Below are 22,140 nucleotides of genomic sequence, written 5' to 3' on the forward strand. Positions count from 1 at the left end.
ATTCTTTCCTTTGTACTACGTAACTGAACATCTGTTGGGCTGAAATCAAATTTTCCCCCTTTTAGTGTGAATTCATTCATGCCTTCATCCACCCACTCACCCATCCATCCACTTAACGAGCATCCAAACCAACATAACACCTCATAGATCCTCGGTGTTTTGTGTGTCATTGTTTACATCGCCTCTGATTCCTGGTAGATGAGAAAGATGAAGAATGTGGCTGGGGTTAACTCTGCTGCCAAACAATATTCTAGAAAGAAATACACCAACTAAAATGTTCTAGATAAATAAGGAAAAAGAAAAAGGGAGAGAAGAGGAAACAGACACGGGGGTCCCCCGAGGAGGTGGGAGGAATCCTGTTTGGCATCTGTTTGGGTTTTCTCTTCCACCAGGGGAGTCTATGTCTGAGGGTGCTCTCAAAACCAGCCCACCCCAGGCAGCACAGAGGAGGCAAGGTGGGCTGAGAGAGCAAGCGTTGGGGGGAGTTTAAAATGCCTTAAACTCTATATAGTCTGGACCCTGCGGTCTGGGTCCTGAGCTATTTTCCTTCTTCCCCACCCACCAGCTCCCCACTCCATCCCTCTCTAACATACAAACGCAATTTTCCTAAGAATCTGAAGTCCTGAAGAAAGGGGAGAAGGGCATATTATCTTTCGCCTTCCTCCACACCCCCCGCCCGTTTCCTCCACAGCACACCCACACACCCACACCCACACCCCCAGATCTCTCCCTCCCCCAGGATAACGGCGTTAGGGTTCCCCACTCGGGACTGGAATCATCTTCACAGGTTCGTCTGCCACCTCCCCTCCCCCCCCAGCACTTACACACACACTCGGAGATTCCTGAGGGTGAGGACACAGAGTGGCCCGTTTCTTCGTCTGTAAGATACGGCGGCGACCCCTCCCTCCTAGGATTGTTTTGTGTTTTGTAAGGGGCTCAGCGCCGGGCACAGCGTGCGTGCTCACTACCAGGCCAGCCGAGAAGACTGCGCCCTCCAGCCCGGAGCCGCGGTGCCCGCGCTGCGCCCTGGGCGCCCGCGGCCGACCCCCGCAGCCCGGCGCCCCAGACTCCCGCAGCCGGGCTCCCGCCAGCCTCTCCTGGCGTCCCGAAGGCAGAGCAGAGCGCGAGGCACTCAATAAATCCGGACTCTGGTCTGACCTCCCTCCCCGGGAGAGGAAAACCCAAACCAAACCCGAACCCGGTGCCGCCCAGTACATTCTGACTCAGTCGACACTACAGGACAGAGCGGAACTGCCCCATAGGGTTTTCAGGGAGCGGCCGGTGGTTTAAACTACTGACCTTTTGGTTACCAGCCGAACTTTTTGACCACTGAGCCACCAGGGCACTGACTGGGGACTGTGGCCACCCTTTGCATTCTCTTTCCACTCCATGCGCGCTACTATCCTATGAGATGGTTGTGCAGCCATTCCCATTTTTCAGATGGGAAAACTGAAGCTTAAACCCAGTGCAAACACACAGGTACTCAGGCGCTCCCCATCACAGTGTTTTTGCGGGGCCTCTCTGGAGCCCAGATGGAAAATCTGGAGATAAGCGACCAGGAAGGGTATCGAGCCCGTGTCTTGCGCCTGATATCAGGCTCCTAACTCGCGCACGGGTGTGGGGGCGCCCCCAGGATGTGAGGCGGGGTCTGGGAGGGGTCCGCCCGGGAGCGGAGCCCCAGTCAGCGGAGAAGTAGGGGGCGAAGGGCGTGCCTCTGCGTGAAGCGGGACCCCTACACGCTCCGGACCCTGCCCGCCGGCTCCCCACCGGCGCTGAGTCCCCAGTGCTCAGCAAGGACAAGGCCTCAGGGCAGCGCCGAGGGTAGGGGTGCTTCAGGCCAAAGGCGGGACCCTAGCCCTCGGCATCGCGGTGTCTTGCGGGGGAGTGCTTCGCCCTTTGACCCTGGAGATACTGATTAACCGGGCGGCCAATAGGCGGCTGGGTGGCGCAGCGCTCCTCCGTCGGCCTGGGAGGACACTGCTCTGAGAAGACCGTGGTTCCCGGGGAGGCCATGGAGCGTCCCGTGAGAGTGAAGACTTGGGTGGAAGAGAACCGGGCGTCCTTCCTGCCCCCAGTCTGCAACAAGCTCCTGTGAGTCCCAGGCACCCTACACCCCTACTTCCACCCTTGTGTTCTCCCTCCTTCTCTGTCTGCACCCTGACCCCTCACCCGAAGCCTGCAGGAAGGGGGCTGTCATTCTCAGGGTGCCTTCAGGGAGTGAGGACGCGCTGTTCCGGGTCCCACCACCCTCCATCTGTTCCTCTTTCTGGTGACTCTGCATAGTTTTGGTAAGAACTGTGACCTGTCCTCTGCGGATGGCTGGAGTAGTCCCACCTCCTCCCCTTAGGGCTGAGGAACAGCTGTCCAACCGTAAGTGACCCCCCAGCACTTAGAGAAAACTGGAAAGTTTGAGGAGGGTGATTTTCCAAACCAAACCAAACTAGTTGCCCACCAGTCAATTCCGATTTATAGCGACCCTATAGGACAGGTGGTTTATAGGACAGAGTAGAACTGCCCCACAGGGTTTCCAAGGCTGTAATCTTTACCAAAAGCAGCCCGGGTAGCACAGTGGTTAAAGGGTTCAGCTGCTAACTGAAAGCTTGGTGGTTCGAACCCATCAGCCTCTCTGAGGGAGAAAGATGTAACAGTCTGCTTCCATAAAGATTTACAGCCTTGGAAACCCTATGGGGCAGTTCTACCCTGTCCTATAGAGTGGCTATAAGTGGAAATCGACTCAACAGCAGTGGCTTTGGCGGTTAGTCTTCACTGAAGTAAACTGCCACATTATCCTCCCACGGAGTGGCTGGTGGGTGGGTTTGAATCGTTGACCCTTCGGTTAGCAGCAGAGTGCATAACCACTGTCCCACCACAGCTCCTCAAGGTGGTTTTAAATGACCCCAAGTTGCAGTAGTACCCAGGTCTGCACGCAAAGGGTGAAGTCAGAGGACCAGCTCTTTCCCCATACACACTCACACCAGGCCTCCCTAAAGCCACCTCTACCTGCAGCTCCTGACAGGGCTGACCTCAGTCTACCTTTCTCAGGCAGACCTCTTAGGCCCTCGCCTGTATCCATCTCCTCCCTCTTCTTCCCACAATTCCCTGGGGGGCCTGGTGAGCTCTCAGCTCATGTTCACGTGCCTGCAGGATAGCTCAAACCTCAAACAGTACAGTTAACAATTTCCACCCACATCTACAGGCCAGACTGTGCCAACTGTCTTTTCATCATCTTATGTAATTCTCATAGTAGCCCTATGAGGTGGGATTTTAATAAGTAACCTGCCCAGTGTCACAGAGGTAGGATGGGGCAAGTCCATGGAACACTTTGACTCTAAAGTCCACACTCTTGATCACTATGCAACATCACCATGGCTAATAGTCAACCTCTCCTCAACAACCTTGTCTCTTGTATCACTGCTGTCACCCCCAACTCAAAGCTTTATGGTTGTCTTTTTCTCTTTCCTCCACTCCTATCTCCCTCCACAGCCACGTGTTCTCAGTTCTCCACCTTCCCCCCTTGGGTGTATCTCACATTGGTCTGCTGTCCTCCAGCACTATGGTCACTGCCCTGGCTCCTCCCTCCAGCCAGGCAGTACTGACTGCCTCTACCCCCAGGACACTCTCCAGCCCTGCCCCAGTATTAAAAACCACAAAACCACAGGCCCCTCCCTTTACTCAGTGAACAGATATCTGCTGAGCACCTACTGTGGGCCAGCCACTGTTGTGGACACTGAGAATACAGCAGGGGACGAAACTGACAAAAATCCCTTCCTGAGGAAGCTGATGTTTAGTGGGAGGAGGCAGCTAATCAGTATAAACAAGTAAGGCAGGTGGATATGAGAGGCCTAGACATGGCAGGACCATAGATGTGGCAGGGCCCCAAAAGGCAGAGTAGAGACTGTGGCTTTCCTCTCAGCAAAATGAGAAGCTGCTGGAGGATCCAGAGCAGAGGACAGGCATGATCTGACTGGTGGTGGGTTGAAATAGTTCTTGAGTGGGCTTGTTCAAGAACTTTCTGTGTATTTCTAAATCATAGCTCAGTGAAGCTCATTTAAAAAAGAAGAAAGGAAGGAGGAAGGGAGAGAGGGAGGAAAGAAAAGAGAAATTTCCAAGCCTCCCTGGTATCTCTCAGATCAAAACCAAACTCAAGGCTGGAAGACTTGGTCCCACCTCCTGATCCAGCCTTCCCCGCCACTACTCCTCACATCATCAGGACCCAGCACCTTCACTGTGAGGGCATCTGTACCCAGTTTTCCCCTCCACTCCCTTCCCCAAATGCTTCCCAGCTTCTGTTCACTCCTCAAAGCCCCCCACAACTTTAAGCCCAGCTCAGGACCACTCCAGTCCAGCCTCCTCCTGCCAAGTGACCTCTGACCTTTCACATGTTGGGCATGACTCTAGGTGTGCATGTTTCTTGTTTATTGAGCCCTGTCTCCTGAAAGAGAAGGAAAAGCAAAGAATTTCCTGGCCCTGTGACCTTCTCTGAGCCCCTTTCAGCGTCTGTAAAATGAGAGGGTTGCACTAGGTTTATTTATTTTATCAAACACTTAAGTGGTGCTTACTCTGTGCTGGGCACTGTTCTGGGCGCTTAGAGATACGAATTCATGTAGCTCATATAAACTTCAGGAAGAACTCTCCATTTTACAGATGAGGAAACTGAGGCACAGCAAGGTTAAGTAATGTACCCAAGGTCCGTGGGAGAGCCAAATTTGATCCCAGGAGACTCATTCCAGAGCTGTGTGTTTTACCTACCGTACCACAACTCTGAGTCCATGGAGCCAGGCCTGGCGGGTTTTTGGAGAGTGGAGGTTCTCATAGTCAGACAGCTCTGGAGGATGAGAAAGGCCACTTCACCCTAGACGGCCCCCAGCTTGCTCTCCTGTAATTGGAGATCTTGAGCATAGTCCAGCAGCGGAGTACCCAGGTATGCCGTTAGTTTTAAATTGCTGAATGATCTCTCACAGCTGGTCAAGGAAGCCACCATGGCCAATAGAAACTGCTCATTGACGTCCTCTCCTCTCCCCCCAAGCGGCGCCCAGGGCATGCACCGTACCTGCCATACCCAAGATACGCCTCTGCCCAGGGATCCTGGTTGATGAAGAGAGAGCTCCCCACCAAGATGTTCCCCCTACTAGGTCAGAGGTCAGGGGCTGTGCTGACGATGTGGGACCTGAGATGCACACAGATGGACATACACAAAGACACAGACACGCACAAATACACTGAGACACACCCAGGCAGACACACACAGACATGCACACATAGATACACACAGAGCGACTCAGACACACACAGTCACAGACGAATGGACAGACAGACCTTAGATGCACACGGTCACACGCTGAGGATGGGAGCTGAGGAGGGACAAGCATGTTGGGAGACTAACAGGGACAGTGGTGCACACACAGCCCTGCTACCTTCCCCCAGGTGTCCCCCGGCTCCCTCCCTGCCCCCCACAGGCCTCTGCCCCGCTCCTGTCCTCACTCCCAGGAGCCACTTCAGGATCTCACCCCCCACCTCCATCCATTGCAGGCACCAGGAGCAGCTCAAAATCATGTTTGTCGGGGGCCCCAACACGAGGAAGGACTACCACATTGAGGAGGGTGAGGAGGTAGGTCTATGAACTGCCTCTCCCCTGACTTAACCCCGGGGTGGGACTGCCTCTCTGGAGGCAGGGTGCTTCCTAAGCCAGTGCACCAGGGCCAGAGCTTTTGGATGGAGAGGGATGGACAGGCAGCTGGTATGGGGGATGGGTGAAGGGGCGCAGCTGAAATCATGGGGGCGGGGGAACTGCTGCCTGGAAGTAGGTGGGAGGGGGCACAGGGACATCTTCTACTGCCCCATCCTCAAAGGAGTCTGAGCCAGTGAGCTGTGCTGGGGGGGTGCCCATGAAGTGGCCTGGCTGTTGTGGGTGTGGGAGGCTTTGGCTGTTGCCTGACCCCCAGGGTCATGGGTTGTCCACGCTCCAGGCGGGACACCCTGGCCTCTGTTTTCATCATACCCTTGAATGTAGAAGGTTGGCCTTCAAAGTGAGACCCAACCTTTCACTTTGGAGTGTCCCCCTTAGGCCCCAGGTTCTCTAGACAATTTCCTCTCCTTCAGGCAGGTGGTGAAGTCCAGGGAGGCAGGGAGGGGGTGGGCTGGTCGTGAACAAGAGAAGGGGGTGGGGATGGGAAAGGGGTCTGGGGCTGGGGTTGGGTGGCCCCTTCCTTGTCAAGAAGGCTTTAACATCCATGACACTTCAGTTTAGGAGCTGCGTGGCTAGGAGAGGCAGGTGGGAAGGGGAATTTGCACTGAACACCCTTTTGTACCTTGAATTTTGAAATGTGTTTCTTTATTACTACCCAAAAGGAAATAAACCAATGTAGAATTACAAAAAAAAAAAAAAAGGACCCTTTTAAGGAGGGACACAGAGGGGTTCCGAGCTATCAGAATCTGTGGTTAAAAGAAACATTGTAGGAGGTTCCCCTTGTCCTGAGGAGGCCCCTGATTCCGAGGTTTGAGGTCCAGAGTCTGGCTTGGTAACCAGCCTCCACCCCCACTGCGGGCCTCTCAGCCCTAGCAGAGGGCTGGAGCGAGCACTGGGCATTCAACACATGTTCACTGAGCACCAACTGTGTGTGCTGGGAGCCCCCAGACAGAGTGGGGGGAGGCGGTAAGGGGCCGGGGCCAGCAGGGAGCAGGGTCAGCAGAGCAGAGCCAGCCATCCCCTCACTTCTCACATGGTTGCTCCTGGGGCTGCTGCCTCGAGGAACCCTGCACCTCTCCCGGGTCACCCCCTTCCCACAGACCCACCTCACAGGAGACCACTGACTCCTGTGGAAAAACTCAGCAGGAAAATCCAAAATTACTGAGAGAAGAAAGGACTAGATTGGGAGAGGCCACAGCGGGGGAGACAGTGGGGAGACGCAGTTGTCTGCTTGGTCCTTCCAGCATGTCTCTGTCAGCCTCAGGCCAGAGGCTTCCACTCTCTCAGTTAGCCCTGGCCTCGGTGTCCACCTCTCCTGGCCTCCTTCCCTTCGTGTCCTTCCCCCCATGCCCCCACCCCGTACTCCCCCAGTCCCCACCTCCTGCCGCCTGCCCGCAAACCCCATCTTGTGGTCTTTTCAAGATGCTCTGGGGGGTGGGTGTCCACCGGGAGGCACAGTCAAGCTCTGGGTGGCTGAGGGATGAGAGGGTCTGGGCCTGACAGGTGTCCCTACTCTGGAGGAACATCCAGGTGACCAGGCAGCATCAGCCCACCCTGCAGGGCTGAGAAAGAGAAGGACAGCACCCACGACAGGCCAGCTTGCCTGCCTGTCCTCACCCAGCCAGAGCCTACACTCCTCCTGTAAAGTGAATTACTCAGACCTGGGTTCCAATCACACCTCTGGCTTTTACTGATTGAACCAAATTTCTCTCCTTGCTGAACTCTGGCTTCTGCAGCAGCCCTTTGGGTGCCCCTGGCCCCTTCCCAGGCCCCTGACTCCTTAGCACCATCCACGCTTACCCCACTTACCCCACTCCTTCCCTTGGGCTGGGAGTCAGACTGGGGCTGGAGTCTGTGCCTCTTACTAGCTGTGTGATCTTGGGCGAGTCACGTCCTGTCACCTCTCTGAGCGTGTTTCCTTGTGGCACTTGGGGACAGTGGCCGGCTTGGTGGAAAGGTTCAGCTGTGTGTGGAGTGTGTGTGCAGCGCCTGTGTGCTGGGCTTGATACACTAGTTCTCTCTACCCCACCCCCTCCCTGGCCGCTCCCACCTCTGAGGCCTTGCAAGGCCAGTGAAGCCAGACTCCGTTCCAATATCTGCCTGAGCCAGTACAGTTAATCTTCCAGCCAGCCCCGGGCCCCCAGACATCATTTACTTCCAAACAGAGCATAATTCCTTTCGGATTGCCCACGGCTGTTCCGGATTCTGTGCTGTTTGGTGATCTGTGTCTCTGCTCCAGGCCAGGCCTGCCCCTCATCACAGGGAGGCCCTGGACAGGGAGACAAGATTGGGGAAAATTCCGCTTCCTTCTGTTTGTGTTTGACAGAAACCTACTAAGACCTTGTAGGCTGCCCAAAAAGGGCTTGAAGCTGGCTCAGACATCACTCCAGACTCCCCCACCCACTTTGCCTAATACTTGCAGGGCCTGAGGATGCAGCCCCCTCTCCAGGACTCTGAGGGCCCCTCCTTCCCTTCCCTACCCTGGAGCCCCTCCCCCCGCAATACACACAATACAGGGGCTTGCTTCCAGCTGAATTGCTCTGTAAGGAAGCCTGGTAGGTTTTTTCTTACTTGTTTTAAATAACATTTATGAGTTGCTTTTAATAATAAAAGTAAATATTGTTCAGAGTAGAAAAGATGGGAAATATAGAAAAGAACAAAAATACGCTGTACCTCACCCCTAATCCCACCACTGCTGGGGAGGGCAGCCATTGTTAACACTTAGCCTAGTTTTTATGTGTATGGCTACGTGATTGGAATCCAGCTGGGCGTAGCTTTGAATCTTTAACATTGTAACTTCAGTTTTTCCTATTTTATTAACAATTATTCAAAAACGTAGTTTTTAATGGCTGGGTAATGTTCCATGTTTTGAATCTACCATAAAATATTTACACTTTCCCAATTATTCTATTAGCAACTTCTTTACTATCATTAGTATAAATAGCTAAGGTTTTACTCAGTGCTTACTATGTGCTATGTGCTAGGCACCATGCAGCATCCCAGGCCGTCCACACAGCAAGTTTCTGAAGTAGGTGCTGTGGTATTACGGATAAGCAAGCTGAGGCACAGAGAGGCTAAGTGAATTGACGAAGGTCACACAGCTACTTGGCAAAGATTAGGGCCAGGTCTGCTGACACTGGAATCTATGCTTTTAACTACCATGTACTACAGCAGACAGCCTTGTATGTTCACCACTATGTAAATCTCGGATTATCTGAGGCCCACATTCCAGAAAAGAATTTCTAGACCAAGGGTGCAGGACTTTCCTGGTTTTAGCACTGAAAGTTTCCTGTCTCAGGAAACGCCTCAGTCCTGTATGTGGTCACCTACAAGGGTGTGAACCATGAAGGCTCTTTCTGCCTGTCTGAGGCTGGGTTTTCTAGAGACGCGAAACCAGTGAAGCATATGTGTGTGTGTATGTGTGTATGTAGAAAGAAGTTTATTCCAAGGAAATGATTCACACACTTGGGAGGCTAGCAAGTCCCAAATTCGTGTGTCAGATGTCAGGCTGGAGGCTTCTCCTGACTCATATGCTTGCAGGGACTGGTGAATCCCAAAATCCTCAGGTCAGACGGCAGGCAGGCTGCAGGCTCAGGTCCCATGAACCGGAGGTCTGAGGATGACCAGTCAGATGCAGGATGCAGAGAGGGCGAGCTTTGCCAGAACATCCATATATATTGGATGCAGGCCAAACCCCCAAAGAAACTCCCCTTTCAACTGATTGGCTGCTCCCATCAGATCAAAAAATGGCGGATGATTACATAATACCGGCCAAACCACTGAGAATCACAGCATAGCCAAGCTGATACATAACCTTAACCACCATACTGCCTCTTGCCAAAAGGGTTGTAATAAAATCCACATCTGTTTCCTTGAGCTTGGGCTGATTTCTCAGTAGATGCTGTGACAAGAACCTCTATGTCCTCTAACTTGTTACATAACAACAATAATGAATAACTCTAATGCCCTTCAACTGTTTGGGGCTTTTCACACCCACGCAGTCTGTAACATGGAGAAAAAATCTGTCTGCCACCTCCTCCCAGCTCCATGGGGTGATCTCAGTCAACACTGTTAATAAGGGACTTAAGACTTATCAGGGAAAATGCAGTAAGAGTCCTCCTGGAGATAGCAGGAGGGGAGTGCTTCCATCCCCACAGCTCCCAACCCACCCCAGGCCTCCAGCATCATCCAGTCAACCATGTACACCCGGCTGAGCTCCTAAAGGATTTGCAGAGCTCAGCCCCAGCCCATGCCAGGAACAATCACAGACTCCAGAGACACAAGGACTCAGGTCCCAACTGCAGTTCCAGTACTAATTAGCTGTGTGACCTTGGGCAAGTTGCTCTACTCTCTGAGCCTCAGTTGCCTTTTTTTCTTGTCTGCAGAATGGGGCTAATACTACTTTGGAGGTTGTTGTAAAGATTACTGATAAAGTGCTTGGCAAGACCGTGGCACCTAATAGGTCTAGCACCCAGTAGGACCTCGGTAAATGCGTGGTTCTCCAACACCAACTATTGCATCGGGTGCTTTGATCATCACTTGTGTGTTGGAGTCATGATCCCTGTGTGTCCCCAGCTGTCATTGCTGTGGTATGTATCGGGAGACGGGGCCCCAAGTCAGGAGTACCAGAGCTGCTTATAAACCCCAAGCCGTCAGGGAGTTTCTCAAGCTACCTGGTCAAAGCTCAGGGCCTCGGCAGTGGTCAAGGACTCGGCAGAAGGAGTGGGGAGGGTCCGAGTCTCTCTGCTGTCCCACAGGTGTTTTACCAGCTGGAAGGCGACATGGTTCTCAAAGTCCTGGAGCAAGGGAAACACCGAGACGTGGTCATTCGGCAGGGAGAGGTGAGGCTAGGGTCAAGGGATGGCCTGGAACCCATCTTGTCCACTTGTCCCACCCTGGCTGAGGTTCTGTCCCCCTGCCTTTTCCTGTTCTCCTGACCTGCCCATGCCCCCGTCCTCCAGCACCCCCTCCTCTAGGGTGCCCCATCCTCAGTGCAGTGGGAGAGGTGGGTCCCTGGGGACGAGCAGCAGCTTCCCCGCTGTCCTGTGGGTCAACCGGGGGTGCCCAGGTGCTGTGGGTGCTGAGGTCTCTGGGAGGAGGGATCACAGCCTTGCTAGGCACCTTGTCCCCTCCCACTGCAGATATTCCTTCTCCCTGCGGGGGTCCCCCACTCACCACAGAGGTTTGCCAACACCATGGGGCTGGTGATTGAGCGGAGGCGGCTGCAAACCGAGCTAGATGGGCTCAGGTAAGTGGACCCTGTCTAGGGGCCAGGGTGGAGAGAGAGTGGTCAAGCAGCAGAGGAAGGGGATATAGCTGAAGACTGCAGCAAAAAGGATCCTAGATGGACTCCAAAAACCACCTCCTGACCACTGAGAGGGCTGGAGGGCTGCACGGCCAAGAAAATAGAGCTCCTGCACTCACTGCCTGATGCAGTGGGGTAGTGGGGTACCTCCAATGGTGGGGTGAGGGGAGGGATGTTCTCTGTGACTCCCTGGGAGCCATCTCAGCCTGATGACCTTCTGGCTATGATCAGAAGTCGTGCTTTCCACATTGAGGTTGGCTTGGAGGGACAGGATGCAGAAAGCCAGGAGGGGGATGCCAGAGTCAGACCCACATACTCCAGCACAGCCTGAAATGTTGCTGCTTCCCCCAGCCTTGCCCCAGAGTTACAGAGGCACCCAGGGGATCCCTCCACATGTCTCTCTACCCAGCTCACTGCACAAGAGCTGCCATTTTTATAACCAAACCAGTTGCTGTCGAGTTGATTCTGACTCATGGGGACCCCATGTGTGTCACAGTAGAACTGTGCTCCGTAGGGTTTTCAATGGCTGATTTTTTGGATGTAGATTGCCAGGCCTTTCTTCCGAGGTGCCTCTGGGTGGATTTGAACCTCCAACCTTTCAGTTAGTAAATGAGAGCTTAACCGTTAGCACCACTTAGGCACTGCTGACACTTGTATAGCACTTACTATGTGCCAGGCACCATGGTAAGCACTTTATTTGCTTAATCCTCAACAGCAATCCTGTGGGGTAGGTACTATTACCACCCGTATTTTACAGATGAAGAAACTGGGTGTGTGGAGGTTAAGTTTGCTAGCAAGTGGCAGAGCCAGAATTATAGGGAAATAAGAAATTAAGCACCAGGACCACACCCGCAGCGATAGACACTTTTGTTGCTGTGACTGACGCCTCAGTGTGGTCCTGAGCAGTTATCTGATTATTATTCTCAGAAAGGAGGAAGTAGTGTAGCTTCGGGGAACTAAGTTTTCTGAAAACTAAATTGTTTTTAGCCATTTTTTTTTTTTCTTTCTTTTTTTTTTAATTGTTCTTTAGATGAAGGTTTACAGAACAAACTAGCTTCTTATTAAACAATTAGTACGCATATTATTTTGTAACATTGGTTGCCAACCCCACGACGTGTCAACACTCTTCCCTTCTCGACCTTGGGTTCCCCATTATCAGCTTTCCTGTTGCCTCCGCCTTCTTGTTCTTGCCCCTGGGCTGGTGTGCCCATTTAGTCTCATTTTGTTTTATGGGCCTGTCTAATCTTTGGTGGAAGGATAAACCTTAGGAGTGACTTCATTACTGAGCTAAAGGGGTGTCTGGGGCCTTATTCTCGGGTTTCTGCAGTCTCTGGCAGACCAGCATGTCTGGTCTTTTTTTTTTTTTTTTTTTTTTTGAGAGAGAGAGAGAATTTTGTTCTACATTTTTCTCCAGCTCTGTCCAGGACCGTCTACTGTAATCCCTGTCAGAGCAGTCGGTAGTGGTAGCTGGGCACTATCTAGTTGTGTTGGACTCAGTCTGGTAGAGGCTATGCTACTTGTGGTCCATTAGTCATTTGGACTTATCTTTCCCTTGTGTCTTTGGTTTTCTTTATTTTCCCTTGCTCCAGACGGGGTGAGACCAGTGGAACATCTTAGATGGCCATTCACAAAATTTTAAGACCTCAGGTGCTATACACCAAAGTAGAATGCAGAACTTTTTCTTTACAAACTGTTATGCCAATTGAACTAGATGTTCCCCGAGACCATGGTCCCCAGAGCCCTCAGCCCAGTAATTACGTCCCTCAGGGAGTCTGGATGTGTCTATGGAGCTTCCATGACTTTGCCTTGAACAAGTTGTGCTGGCTTCCCCAGTATTGTCTTAACTTTCACCAAAGTTACCACTTATCTATTGCCTATTTAGTGTTTTTTCCTTCCCATGCCTCCCCTCCCTGGTAACCATCTAAGGTTGTTTCTTTCTGTGTGTAAACCTTTTCATGAGTTTTTATAATAGTGGTCTCATACAATATTTGTCCTTTTTTGATTGACTTATTTCACTCAGCATAATGCCCTTCAGATTCATCCATGCTGTGAGATGCTTCATAGATTCATCATTATTCTTTATCGTTGCATAGTATTCCATTGTGTGTATATACCATAGTTTGTTCATCCATTCATCTGTTGACGGGCACTTAGGCTGTTTCCATCTTCTTGCTATTGTGAATAATGCTGCAATGAACATCGGCGTGCATATGTCCATATGTGTGACTGCTCTTATTTTTCTAGGATATATTCCTAGAAGTGGAATTCCTGGATCATATGGTATTTCTATTTCTAGCTTTTTTTTTTTTTTTTTTATAATAACTTTTATTAAGCTTCAAGTGAACGTTTACAAATCCAATCAGTCTGTCACATATAAGTTTACATACATCTCACTCCCTACTCCCACTTACTCTCCCCGTCTTGAGTCAGCCCTTTCAGTCTCTCCTTTCTTGACAATTTTGCCGGCTTCCCTCTCTCTCTATCCTCCCATCCCCCCTCCAGACAAGAGTTGCCAACACAATCTCAAGTGTACACCTGATATAATTAGCTCACTCTTCATCAGCGTCTCTCTCCCACCCGCTGACCAGTCCCTTTCATGTCTGATGAGTTGTCTTCAGGGATGGTTCCTGTCCTGTGTCAACAGAAGGTCTGGAGAGCATGGCCGCCGGGATTCCTCCAGTCTCAGTCAGACCATTAAGTTTGGTCTTCTTATGAGAATTTGGGGTCTGCATCCCACTGCTCTCCTGCTCCCTCAGGGGTCCTCTGCTGAGCTCCCTGTCAGGGCAGTCATCGATTGTGGCCGGGCACCAACTAGTTCTTCTGGTCTCAGGATGATGTAGGTCTCTTGTTCATGTGGCCCTTTCTGTCTCTTGGGCTCTTAGTTGTCATGTGGGCTTGGTGTTCTTCATTTTCCTTTGCTCCAGGTGGGTTGAGACCAATTGCTGCATCTTAGATGGCTGCTTGTTAGCATTTAAGACCCCAGACGCCACATTTCAAAGTGGGATGCAGAATGATTTCATAATAGAATTATTTTGCCAATTGACTTAGAAGTCCCCGCAAACCATGTTCCCCAGACCCCCGCGCTTGCTCCGCTGAGCTTTGAAGCATTCATTTTATCCCGGAAACTTCTTTGCTTTTGGTCCAGTCCAATTGAGCTGACCTTCCATGTATTGAGTGTTGTCTTTCCCTTCACCTAAAGCAGTTCTTATCTACTGATTAATCAATAAAAAAACCCTCTCCCACCCTCCCTCCCTCCCCCCCTCGTAACCACAAAAGTATGTGTTCTTCTCAGGTTTACTATTTCTCAAGATCTTATAATAGTGGTCTTATACAGTATTTGTCCTTTTGCCTCTGACTCATTTTGCTCAGCATAATGCCTTCCAGGTTCCTCCATGTTATGAAATGTTTCAGAGATTCGTCACTGTTCTTTATCGATGCGTAGTATTCCATTGTGTGAATATACCACAATTTATTTACCCATTCATCCGTTGATGGACACCTTGGTTGCTTCCAACTTTTTGCTATTGTAAACAGAGCTGCAATAAACATGGGTGTGCATATATCTGTTTGTATGAAGGCTCTTGTATCTCTAGGGTATATTCCGAGGAGTGGGATTTCTGGGTTGTATGGTAGTTCTATTTCTAACTGTTTACCATTTTTTTTAACTTAGAAATTTAAGTTTGCCAATAAGTTGTCTCATCAGGAGACTTTGGTCCAGTTCCTCTGTTCCAATAGATGTTTTCTTAATGCTTCTTTATTTAAATTGCTGAAATCAGACGCATTCATTCCAGAAATCTGGAAAAGTATACATACATAAAAGAACGACTAAGCCAAATGACAAGTAAATACATATAACATAGGAAAGCAAAATGAACACAGTTGAAATTGCTTGTCACTAAAAGGGTGCATTTTGTAGTATGGGAATTATATCTCAATACAACAAAAATAAGCAACAATAAAAAAAAGGAAAAACAAAAAAAATTATTTGTTGTCCCACCAACTAAACCTAACAAAGCACCTCCATCTTGTCTCTTTTTCTGTGCGTATCTATATTTATAGCATTGTGGTCTTATTGCATGCGTGGGTTTGCCTTGTGCTTTTTTTTGTGGTAAAATATGTATAACATAAAATTGGTCACTGTAACTATTTTTAAGTGTACAATTCAGTGGCATTAATGATATCCACAGTGTCATACAACCTTTGCCATTATTTGTTTCCAGAACATTCTCATCGTCCCAAACAGAGTCTGTACTCATTACGCAATAACTCCCGGCCACCCTCCCCCAGCTCCTGGTAGCCCTAATCTACTGTTGTTTCTATGATTTGCTTATTCTAGGTATTTCATATAAGTGGGACCATGCAATATTTGTCCTTTCCTAACTGACTTCACTCAGCATAACGTTTTCAAGGTTCATCCATGCTATAGCATATCAGAGAACCCTACTTTTCTTTATGGCTGTGTAATACTCCATTGTATGGATACAACACAGTTTGTTTATCTTTTCATCTGTTGTTGGCCACTTGGGTTGTTTCCACCTTTTGGCTATAGTGAATAATGCTGCAGTGAACATTGGTGTACGAGTATTTGTCTGAGTCCCTGTTTTCAATTCTTTGGGAGTATAGGCTTTGGAGTAGAATTGCTGGGTCATATGATAATTCTATGCTTAACTTTTTGAGGAGTCACCATGTTGGTTTCCCAGTGGCTGCAACAATTTGCATTTCCACCAGCCATGGGCAAGGGTTTCAATTCCTCTACATCCTCTCCGACACTAGCTATTTCCTGTTTTCCGGTAATGGCCATCCTAATGGGGGGTGGAGTGGTATCCCATTGTGGAATTTTGCTTGTTTACGTACAAAAATCTCATGAGTATTTCTCATACTATTAATTGCATTTCAAAAAATACAATTGTAATGGCTGCCTAATAATCTACTGCCTAGTACTCTATTGTAGAGGCAGACACCCACCATAAATTCTAGATTTTTTCCCATGGGGATTTATATAGGGAGTCTTTGGTGGTGGAGAGGGCCATGTCCTCAATATCAGTTTACAGCAAATTCAATAACAGATTTCATCTGGCTGCTTTTGACCTTTAATAAAAGCCAGGGACTCAACATTAAAATGCTACTCCAAAGGCAATTCCCAGAGGGCACTGCAGTCCAGTTATGAAGTCTGTCTGGATAGCATTTAGGGTGCCAGACAGGGGAGTGCATGGTGTGTCTTCAACCATCTCCTGTAAGCAGGACCACTTCTCTTTTGTGGTGGGAGTTGACCAACAGACCGAGCCGGCGGGGGATTTGGCATTCAGCCAACAGAAGATCCGGGCACCTGCCTTGTGCTGCACACATAGGGCCTGAGACACATCCCCTGCCTGCCAGGCGCTGTTCAGGTCACTGGAGGAGCTCTCTGACCCATACAAAGTGCAGAAGAGGCTTCAGAAGGTCTGCAACAGGCTGTGTGTGTTCGCATATGAGCTTTCCTCCAGAGAAGAGGCCCTGAGCCTTGTTCTAGTTCTTAAAGGCATCCGTGACTCTGAAAGAGAACCTGTCTTCTGGGGGAAGTCTTTGCATGTTGGTCCCTTACAGTTCTGCCCTGGGACCAGCTGCAGGTGGGGCATCCAGCCACTGGCCCTGGATTCACAAGGCTAGGGTTCAGGCTCAGCTTCAGTTTCTTCTCTGGGAAAAATGAAGACACTTGGATTTGATGCTCCCAGCAGTGGTTGTTCAGTGGTACAATTCTTGCCCTCCATGAAGGAGACCCAGGTTTGATTCCCAGCCAAGGCACCTCAGTGCAGCTACCACTCTTCTGTCAGTGGGGACTTGGGTGTTGCTATGATGCTGAATATGTTTCAGCATAGCTTCCAGACTATGACGGACTAGAAAGAAAGCCTGGATATCTACTTCTAAAAGCAGCCAGTGAAAACTGTATGGATCACAACGAGCTGATGGCACAGGACTGGGTAGCATTTTGTTCTATTGCACTTGGAGTCACCATGAGTCCGGGGACCAATTCAATGGCAGCTAACAACAACAAGGTCCTAAGGCAGGCTCGAATCTGACCTGGTTTTACCCCTTCAGGCTGTGTAATCCCTACCAAGTTGCCCAGTTTCACTAAGCCTCAGAGTCCTATCTGCTTTGTAAATGGGAGTCGTGCAGATGTTGTCAATAATACCCCTCCACACGTGTTGGGGGTACACAGTCCTTCTGGAAGAACTGACTAAAGGTGAGCAGGCATTGACCACTAGGTGCAGCTGGTAGGGGTAAAGCAGGCAGCGCCGCTCTGCAGGACCACACCAGACGTCCACGAGCCGAGCCAGGCCTGAGGGAGCTGGGTTGTCTGCCCTCTGCTGTGGCAGGTACTATGTGGGAGACACCGTGGATGTCCTGTTTGAGAAGTGGTTCTACTGCAAGGACCTTGGCACGCAGTTGGCTCCCATCATCCAGCAGTGAGCTTGCACCCAACCCTTCCCCCTGCTCCCTGTGGCCCCAAGCTCTGGATGGGGAGAGCAAACTCCTCGCCCTAGTGCTCCCTTCAGCATCTGCAGGCCTGGAGTCACCACACTTGGGAATTAGGGAGAATGTCTGCCATCCCAAGGTGGGAGGAGCCAGGCTGGAGACACCAGTGGGGAGGGGAGAGGGGCTGCCCTATGGGACCGGAAGGGAAAGGATGATGGATATATAAGAAGTTGTCTCCCGGGTCTGAGAGTGTGAGAATAAGTGTGTGCGTATATGTGTCCCACTGGCTACTCAACTAGGAATGCCGGCCGCCTGTCCTCCCCATCTGTCTCTGCAGGTTCTTCAGTTCTGAGCAGTACAGAACGGGAAAGCCCATCCCTGGTGAGGTTTCTGGGAATCCCCTTTTTTCTCTCCTCCCTCCTCTCCCAGAGTGGGATATGTCTTGGCCAAGGGTATCAGAGAGTCTCTTTTTGAGCATTCTGCCCAGTACTCTTAAGTACTGACAAAATGGCCCCAAATAGTACTCCCTACATGGCTGCTTGGTCATTGAGCTGAATCCAGAGTGCATTGCATTGATTGAGAGCTGGGGTTCCCAGGGACTCAGCCTACTGAGTAGGCTGTGCCCAGAGGACACTGACCACAGCCCTGTCATTGGTGCAGACCAGCTGCTCAAGGAGCCACCGTTCCCCCTGAGCACACGGACCGTTATGGAGCCCATGTCCCTGGAGGCTTGGCTGGATGGCCACCGCGGGGAGCTGCAGACTGGCACGCCCCTCAGCCTATTCGGGGACACGTATGAGACCCAGGTAATGCAGCCCTAGGCGTCACTTAGCAGCCTGGGAAATGGGAACCAATCATAAACACACAAACACACATACACATACTTACATACACATACCAATACACACATACATGCATACACACACATACCAGGTTTGGAGGCTGTGGACATGCGTATAAGGCCTTCCTGTCTCTCTTCCCTGACTCAGGGGATAAGGAATGGCTTGCAATGAGTGGAAGCCTGTGGAGTAGGGTCTGCCCCAATCCCCTGACAGGCTCCTGAGGGTCTGCACTTATCCCCCTGCCAGGAATTCTGGAGCCTTTAGCCAGTCACAGCCTTGGGAGCAGGAAGGGAGAGAGGTGTTTGGAGGTGAGGGTTGGGTGGAAGGGTACATGGGGAGAGAGAGACCCAAATAAGCTGGCCTTCTTTCCTTCAACAAACACTTGCCAAGTGCCTATTGTTTCAGGCTTTGGTAGGAGAATTCAATGGTCACTGCCTCAAAGAGTGTATGGTCTGGTACGAGTTACTCAAAATTGTCACAGTCATGCGATAAAGGAGGAAAAAGGAGTAACCAGCCTGGGAGAGGAGTCAGGGCAGACTTCCTGGAGAAGGTTGTGTGTCATTTGAGTTTTAAAGCTAGTATGGGATTTTGCAAAAAAAAGAAAAAAAGGAGGCAGAGAGTGCATTCTAGGTGAGAGAAAAGCCTAAGCAAAGACATGGAAGCGTGGAGGCCTGGCCCCGCTAGCAGCTGAGGTTGGCGAGAGCCGGGCTATGGGAGGGGCAGCATGCGGCAGGCAGACTGTGGAGCAGCAGGCAGGGCCCAGGTTCCGGCAGGTCTCATGGGCTGGGCAAGGCATAAGGACTTATCCTGGAGACATCAGGGCTTCATCTAAGTATTGAAGTAGGAGAGTGACTAGGCCAGAGTGGTGTTTCAGAAGGTCCTTCTGTAGCACATGGGGACGGAACAGGAGAGCAAGCGAGGAGGCTAGGAGACTTGCTAGGAGTCTGTTGTGTGCTTGTACTTGAATATTTGCCATCAGCCAAGCCCCTTACAGTTTGAGTTCCCGGCCCCTGTGGAAGCTCAGTGACTAAAGACCTGCCCCTAGAGGCCCAGCCTGCTTTTTACAGGCACCACCAGACACCCTGGGCTGACACATTCAGGGCTGTGAGAGCGGACGGGTACCCAAAGGCCTTCCCACCGCACGTGGCAACAACATTCAGCCCTCAGCTGGCCTCCTGACCCTCCTGCTTCGGTTCATGTCAACACATATCCATGGATTCCTGCTCTGGGCCAGCAGGAGCAGGGCCCTTGCACAGCCACTGTAGTCTTAGGGGCCTGGACAGGTCAGATGGCCGCAGTCTCATTCTCAGTCACCCCCACCCCCTTCGTCTTCCTCAGATCAGACTTGCAGAGGAAGGGTGGCGGGAGCCTCTGGGGAGCCACTGTATATTTCACGTGTCTGCACGTATGACAGGCACACATGTGTGTGCACTTCTGGCCCTCCCCCCACGGGTCAGCATCGGAGGCCCACACCTGCAGGTGCAGATGGAGGGCATGCGTGTGTGTCCCCGAATAGCCACACGTGGGCAGCACCTGTGGTGATGGGAAGGGCAGGAGGCCTGCAGAGGACAATGGGGCTGCGCTAAGCCCCACCCCTCCCACACAGGCCTGGCATGTGCGGCCAGGTTCAAGGCTATCTCCTGTGCAGGACAGGAAGCACCATAAAGATCTGTGTCACTTGTCACTTCCCACCAGGTGGTCGCCCACGGACAAGGAAGCAGCAAAGGCCTGCGACAGGATGTGGATGTGTGGCTGTGGCAGCTGGTGAGCGTGGCCCGGGGAGAGGGCGGGCAGGGGTCCCAGGACCTCCTGTCCACCGGAGTCGGGCTGCTCCTGGGGCTTGGGCTCCCAGGGCCTCTTTGCCGAGGCAGACGCAGACACACTCAGACAGGTGTGGAGGCCCACGGTATCCATTCGATTCTCCTGCCCCTCTTTCCCAGGAGGGCTCCTCGGTGGTGACCATGGGAGAACAATGCTTAAGCTTGACCCCTGATGACAGCCTCCTGGTGCTGGCTGGGATGTCGTGAGCAACCCTTGGGGCCCGCCCTCTGCACAGGGAGTGGACATTGCCCAACTGTGGGGCCCTCAGGGTCCAGGCTCACCTAAGCCTTGGCCGTCTGTGTCTCCACAGGTACACGTGGGAGCGTGCACAAGGCTCTGTGGCCCTGTCCGTGACCCAGGACCCTGCGCGCAAGAAGCCCCTGGGGTAGCCCCCTTGCTGGGAGCCTGAAGCAGCCCTGGGCTGCATGAGTGCCACCCCCACGTGACTGGTGTGCGCCCCACCCCTGCTGAGTAACCCTTCTGGCCCCACTGTTTCCACGTGCCCCACGCAAGCCCTGGGCACCACTGCCACTCACCTTCCTGCTGTCCTCCTGGCCGGGATGCCAGGCTCTTGGGCGGCCCGTACCCCCTTCTCCTCTATCAGCCCTCAGCATGATGCCCCGCATGGGTCTGCACAATCTCTCTGCCCAGTTGGATGCTCTGCTCCCTGGGCCAGGCTGCCAACACCCCTTGGCTCCACCGGCTCTGCACAGCGCTCACCGACCACTGAGAAGGACTGCAATAGAGGCTTCCTGGGGAATAAACGCTCACGGTCTGCTGAGCACAGGCTGCCATTGCTGGTAGGCCCCGTGTGCTCTCCTGGGACCGTGTTTGTGTGCCGAGGGTGTTGGGGGCCTGTTGCTGGGTGTCCCTGCTTGTGGATGGGGACACACACCATCGTGTGTGAACCCTGAGCCTTGTGTGTCTTGGAAGCACAGCTGACATCATCTCTGCTGCTTTCTCTGTTCCCATGTCTTCTTTTTTACATAACTTTTTAAAAATAGCATCTATTTTGAGTTTTTTCCAATAACAGAAGTGATGTGCTAATTGTAGAAAATGCAGAAATGCAGAAAAACACAAAATCCCCCCACCCAGAGTTAACCACTGTGAATGTCTAAAGGCAGTAATCAGCTAAAGTGAGCACAGGCTGTACTGAGGACCTGGCAGTTGGGGGACTGGCCTCATCCCCTCCCTGTTGTCCTCTGCCATGCATAATGTCCTAAGACTCAGGAGGGCTCCTCAGGCCTGGGGTGGGTGCCCGGGGGTGGAACACTGGGAGCCCCAGCAGCGGCAGGGCAAATGGAGCCTGCACTGGGTGGTCTGGGCCGGGTTTCCTCGGGCTGTGGTGAGAATTCAGTGAGGCGTTGTAAGAGTAACTGAAACTGGATAAGATGGAGCCGGACCCCACTTGGAGCCGAAGCTTCCTCAGGAAAAGAAAACTTGAGGTCTGAGGCTTCTTCCTTTCACTCTGCCCCACTCAGGCAGCTCCCTGCTTTGATAGGCTCCACCAATGGGCAGATGAGAGCCTGATGTTGTGAAAAGGGCTTCCGGCCATGAGAGAGAAATGGCGGGACTTTCACCCACCTCTCTGCCCCTAAGGGCTTTCCTCTCCCACAGACAAGCAAAAAACACCCCCAGGCTTTCCCAGACTCACAAGCAGCCCAGGGCAGCTGAGGGCAGGGCATGGGCTGTACGAGGTATTGTTCTGGGCAGGAACCAAGAAGAGAACACAGGAGTGTCAGGAAATCCCCTGGTCAGGGCTCAGGTGGCTGTAAGAAGAGAGCTTGTCCCTATAGCCAAAGGCAGGCCTAATCCCAGACAGAAAATAATGAAAACTAGTCCTTGAATTTTTCTGAACATCTGCTCTGTGCCCCATAATCCACTAGAAGCTTTAACATAATTTATTTAATACAACTCTCCAGAAGGTGGAACTGCCCCACTTTACAGCTGAGACTTGAGAGGTTTGGAAAGCGGGTAGCTGTTTCCAACCCTCACCTGTCTTTGCTGACAGCTCACGTTGGTGGTCTCCCCAC

The 22,140-nt window shown here is 51.6% G+C and overlaps 1 protein-coding gene across 8 annotated transcripts; it reads left to right on the plus strand.

Annotated features, from left to right (window-relative positions):
* Nucleotides 1–923: 923 nt before the first annotated feature.
* Nucleotides 924–20,516, plus strand: HAAO (3-hydroxyanthranilate 3,4-dioxygenase). 8 transcript variants are annotated; one of them, XM_049870638.1, is made up of 10 exons: nucleotides 1,153–2,091; nucleotides 5,530–5,608; nucleotides 10,444–10,527; nucleotides 10,828–10,934; nucleotides 17,345–17,434; nucleotides 17,782–17,825; nucleotides 18,105–18,250; nucleotides 19,982–20,050; nucleotides 20,227–20,309; nucleotides 20,418–20,512. In XM_049870638.1, the coding sequence occupies exons 1-10, from the start codon at nucleotides 2,012–2,014 to the stop codon at nucleotides 20,494–20,496; spliced, it is 861 nt and encodes a 286-aa protein (XP_049726595.1). In that variant the 5' UTR covers nucleotides 1,153–2,011; the 3' UTR covers nucleotides 20,497–20,512. The 8 variants fall into 8 exon arrangements, 7 of the variants coding, with proteins under 7 accessions (XP_049726594.1, XP_049726595.1, XP_049726596.1 ...); XR_007515570.1 differs by having other exon boundaries at nucleotides 924–2,091; nucleotides 19,982–20,309; nucleotides 20,418–20,508; XM_049870639.1 differs by lacking the exon at nucleotides 20,227–20,309 and having other exon boundaries at nucleotides 1,155–2,091; nucleotides 20,418–20,516.
* The last annotated feature ends 1,624 nt before the right edge of the window (nucleotides 20,517–22,140 follow it).

This window comes from Elephas maximus, chromosome 26, assembly GCF_024166365.1.
Source record: "Elephas maximus indicus isolate mEleMax1 chromosome 26, mEleMax1 primary haplotype, whole genome shotgun sequence".
Classification (NCBI taxonomy): domain Eukaryota; kingdom Metazoa; phylum Chordata; class Mammalia; order Proboscidea; family Elephantidae; genus Elephas; species Elephas maximus.

Coding starts and splice junctions, on each gene's coding strand:
- HAAO (XM_049870637.1), top strand. CDS start 2,012: ATGGAGCGTCCCGTGAGAGTGAAGACTTGGGTGGAAGAGAACCGGGCG. Junction 2,092..5,529: donor CCAGTCTGCAACAAGCTCCT/GTGAGTCCCAGG, acceptor CATCCATTGCAG/GCACCAGGAGCAGCTCAAAA. Junction 17,435..17,781: donor TTGGCTCCCATCATCCAGCA/GTGAGCTTGCAC, acceptor CTGTCTCTGCAG/GTTCTTCAGTTCTGAGCAGT.